Source organism: Suricata suricatta, chromosome 3 (assembly GCF_006229205.1).
Source record: "Suricata suricatta isolate VVHF042 chromosome 3, meerkat_22Aug2017_6uvM2_HiC, whole genome shotgun sequence".
NCBI classification, from domain to species: Eukaryota; Metazoa; Chordata; class Mammalia; order Carnivora; family Herpestidae; genus Suricata; species Suricata suricatta.
This window is the reverse complement of record NC_043702.1, coordinates 2534143-2538442: the sequence shown is the minus strand read 5'-3', so window position 1 is coordinate 2538442 and position 4300 is coordinate 2534143. Positions and strand designations below refer to the sequence as shown.

Sequence of the window (4300 nt, the reverse complement as noted above, 5' to 3'; positions counted from 1 at the left end):
ACCTCCCTGAGAGCCGAGGGCACCGAGGGCAGCGCGGCGTCGCGGGCGGGACCCAGGCTGACCGGGGCGTCCTGCTCCCTAACGTGCGGTGGACGCGCGGGGCCGGCGGGGCTCCGGGGAGACGCGGGGAGTCCGGACGCGGCCGCTCTGCGCAGACGGGCGCCTTGACCGGGACTTTGGGGTAGTTGCGCGGCGTGAAGAGCAAAATTCCGCTGGCCCCAGGTGAACCGCCTTTTCTCTGGGGCCAGAAGGAAGTTGGGAAATGGGTAGAGTGTAAATAACTGGACTCTTATGAAACCGGGAAGAACCTGTTTGTGAAAGCGTGACCACCATTCCCCGAATTTATTAGGTGCAACACACCTGATAACTGAAAAACAACTAAAAAAGTGCTTCCCTTTGGGTCTGGGGAGATGGTGGAGCCGTGTGTGCCGCGCCCCTAATGACCGGTAGCTTCTGGCCACCAAGGGGTGATCTTGAGCTTGGCCCTGCCCTTCCCTCCGAGGGCAGCGCCCAGTGCTGGGGGTGGAGGATGGGATTGGGGGGCTTCAGAGGAGCCCTCAGCCCTGGGGTTCGGCTCACACTTGGAGCCACTAAGGCCAAGCACACCTCCTCCAAAGAGGGCGGAGGTGGCAGCCAGCCCCGGGGCGCCCTGGGAGGAGCCTCCCCTAGACCTCCTCCCACCGCTGGGAGCCAGGAAGGCCAACCCCACCCAGACAGTGGCCCACACTTTCTGGGGGAGGGTGGCCCTATGTCAGGATACAGTCACCGGAAAAGCAAGAGGGTGCTCCTAGGAGGGGTTCTGGCCTCTCTTTGTGGGGCCCACATGGGACCGGAGGCTCGCCCCTCAAGGCTGGAGACCTTGGTGGGGCAGGGCAGCTGCCTGCCACCCACCCACACTGCCACAGGCCCGTCTTCCCTGGCCCTAGGCTCACATGCCACCACCTGGGTCTGCTCCCCCCAAACGTAACTGGGGTCTGAGTCAGGCTGGGAGTCCACTGGCCCAGCTGGACACCTGTGCAGCCTGTGTGGAATCCTCTGGGCGTGCGTTACCGCCACAGTGGAACCCGCTCCTGTGTCCAGGTGAGCAACCGGTAGGACAGCACTGGAGCCGGCCCCCAGCCCTGCGAGCCGCTGGGAGGCCCTGGGCACTCAGAGTCCTTTCTCTGTCCAGCCCCAGGCTCCTCTGACATGGGGGGCCCCGTGTTCCCACTGTCTTGGGCCCTGCGGAGTGGCGGGGAGACCACCAGCTCTGTCTCTGACCGCAGGTCCCGGCCATCGCTAAAACCCCGGGGTCCTCCCATCAGCCGCTGGTATTGGTTTGTGACATCATCTAAGCCCTTGGGCCGATTTCCTTCCCAACTGGTGGCCTCTCCTGGAGCCCAGACCCCCTGAGTTCCACTGACCGATGGATGAGCTCAAGGCCTCTCCTTGAAGGCACCTTGTGGAATTTTGCTCAGTGTGAGCACTGGCCAGAAGGCAGCGTGCACAGAATGGGTGTTTCTGGAAGCATCCCTGTCCTTGTTTTGGAGGTCTGGAGGGAGCTGAGTGGTGTCACATAACAGATCAGTGCTAGGCTGCCGGGCCTCCTAACGGTCCTGTTCTGTGCTGGAAGCTGCTGGAACCCTGATGGCCGAAACTGGCGGCCGCAAGGGGCAGGGGCGCTGATGAGCACAGTTGCTGCCTCTGAGCACTCATGCGTGCTGGGGGTCCCCCCAGCTCAGCTGCTGTGGACCAAGGCCATGCCAGGATTGTCACCTGCTGCAGGGCTCGCTCCCTCCCCTCCTCCTGTGGCCAAAGTCCTGATCTCCCGCAGACCCCAGGCTGTAGTGTGGCTGTCACCCTCCCTGTGTCGGGAGGGCGGGAAGCTCGGGCTGGGGGGCTGCACCGACGTTGAAGACACGAGTGTTGCGGAGGACCAGGCCCTGAGGGCGCTGAAGGCCTGTACTGTGCGCAGTGACATCCTGAAAAGTGTTGCGTCCGCTTGGGGTGCCCCACCGCAGGAGGCACAGCGGCCTGACGCCGGCTGTGTTCCAGGAGCCCACGGCCGAGGGCGCCCGCTCCGTCGACCCCCGAGGTGCCTGGACACTCTTCGTCAGGCAGAGTGACCGAGGCGTCAATGGCAAGAGCGGGGGCAGAGGCAAGGCCAAGAGGCTGAAGGTGAGCACAGGAGCCCCGGCGGCGTGTGCACACGTGTGCGTGAGTGTGTCCTGGGGGACATGGGGCTAAGCAGGGGACCTCACCTGTGGGCCCTCCCTGCGCCCCCAGCCCCCACCGTCACTCCCTCGCACCCTGGCCAGCCCCCTGGTGCATGCACCCTGAGCAGGGCCAGCGAGGACGGACCCTCACCCTTGGCCTGGGGTCAGAGAGCATAGAAGTGCCAAGCTGGGGGCCCAGGTGACCCTGAGTTTGCGGCCCGTTCCTGTAGGTCGTCCTGCACCCCCAGAAAGCCAGGCAGCCCCATTAGCGACTCCCTTTCTCTTTTATCTGCATCCAGTGTGGAAGGCCAGGGCTGGCTGGGGAGGGTGACCGTCAGGCCAGAGTGACACACTGTCTGGTTCCCAGCAGGTGGGGAGCCGGGGGGTCCTGGGCACTGTGCGGTTCCCACGCTCACTGCTCCATCCCCAGACCTGGTACCTGGCCTTTGCCCCCCGGGGTTGGGAGCTCTGGGCCAGGCGGTGTTGCTCACACCGGGTTTGGGCTTCTCTGACTGCCGAGGGCCGGCCTCGCTCTGCCCAGGGTCTCACCCAACACTGGCGTGCCGGGCTCGGAGCCACTGGGCTGTCACCATGGCCTCACCTCACTGTCACCCCTTGGAGCCAGCTGGCCCCACCCCAAGCTAAGCTGGGGCTCCCCCGTGCTCTTCCTTGCAAGAGACTTCCTTGCTTCTGTGTTGGGGTCCCCCCGCAGTCCAGCATGGCTTCCCCGAGGGCCCAATGGGGACTTGGCTGGCCTGCAGTGTCCCTCCACCCAGGATCCCCCGTGTCCCCACTTGGTGGCCCTGCCTGCTCACAGCCCCATCGCCAGGGGCGCCGCCGGCCCAGCCGGCCCTGGGCCTCCGGCACAATGCAGTCCTCACGCTCAGAGCCTCACTGCCTCCTCAGGGGAGTCCGAGGCCGGGAGGCTGGCCTCCACCCCCAAGGCGGGAAAGCAGGGTCCCGCCTTGCCTGCCTCCTGGTTACAGGAGCTGGCGGAGGGGTGCCACGGTCCCCAGCCTGCCTGCTCAGATGTCCTCACTGCTGACGTTCCTTTTCAGCTTGGCCTGCCAGGGCCCCCGGGGCCCCCCGGTCCCCGGGGCCCCCCTGGTCCCATCATCCCGCCTGAAGTGCTGCTCAAGGAGTTCCAGCTGCTGCTGAAAGGTAGGGGGGTGCACCCGCGTGGACACACACCCTTTGTGCATGGGGCCAGAGGAGGGTGTCCCAGAGGCGTGGAGATTCCTGGGCGTGCCCGCATGGCCCAGCACCCAGGGAGGCCCCTGCTCTGTGACCGCGGGCTTGGGTGAGCCTCAGGGTTGGGGTGGGGGCCGGGAGGAGAGTGGTAAGGAGGAGGCTTCACAGCGGAATGTGGACTTGGCCACTCGGGGACCAGCACCCCACCCCATCTGGGTTGGTGTGAGCCCAGCCAAGGCGGGGGGGGGCCCGTACCCCCCCAGCGGGGACCATCAGTGGGGGATCAGAGCTCCTTAACTCTGCAAAGCGCCCCTCTGATCACAAAGAAACCATGGGGGTTGGAGATTCACCCCGGTAAGCACAGGCCCTGACCGAGACCCCGGCTTCTCCCCTGGATCACCTGTGCCCCTGCCTCTCTCCCTAGCGGGTGTCGGCCACTGGCCGAGAGCCCCACGGGAGGCAGGGACGATAGTGTCCTGGGGACCCCATGGCAGGAGCCCAGGCTGGGGCGGCTGAGCGAGCGGATATGTCCAGGAGATGGTCCTGCATCCCGGCAGCTGCTGAGCCGTGGATCTGCCTCCCAGAGTTCACTTTATTAGACCTATCAGGAGAGCCTTTCCTCCCCTTCAGTTCGGTAGAAGCAGAGACGACAGCAGCGTCCGGGGGAGGCGCGGGCAGGGTGGAGGGAGGAGGCAGGGGGACCTGGGCGCTGGGCCTGATGTGATCCCGCCCGAGCTTCCCGAACTTCCCGGGAGCCAAAGCTTGAAGGGAAAAGAGCCGCGGGCTCGGGAAGCCGCGGTGCCGGCGCGGCGGTCGCGTGCAGTCGGTAACGGGAAGCGCGGGGTTTGGAGCGGGGCTCTGGGACGCGGGCGGGCGGGCGACGCGGCCACCGCTCGCTCTGTGCCAGGCGCGGT

The 4300-nt window shown here is 66.0% G+C and overlaps 1 protein-coding gene across 1 annotated transcript in view; it reads left to right on the top strand.

Moving 5' to 3' along the window:
* The first annotated feature begins 1664 nt into the window (after nt 1-1664).
* The window catches only part of ERFE (erythroferrone), an 8722-nt gene continuing 6086 nt past the window's right edge, over nt 1665-4300 (top strand). The window contains exons 1-3 of the mRNA XM_029932853.1: nt 1665-1946; nt 2035-2157; nt 3254-3356. Coding sequence (XP_029788713.1) covers nt 1665-1946; nt 2035-2157; nt 3254-3356 — 508 coding nt within the window. The remainder of the gene's footprint in view (nt 1947-2034; nt 2158-3253; nt 3357-4300) is intronic.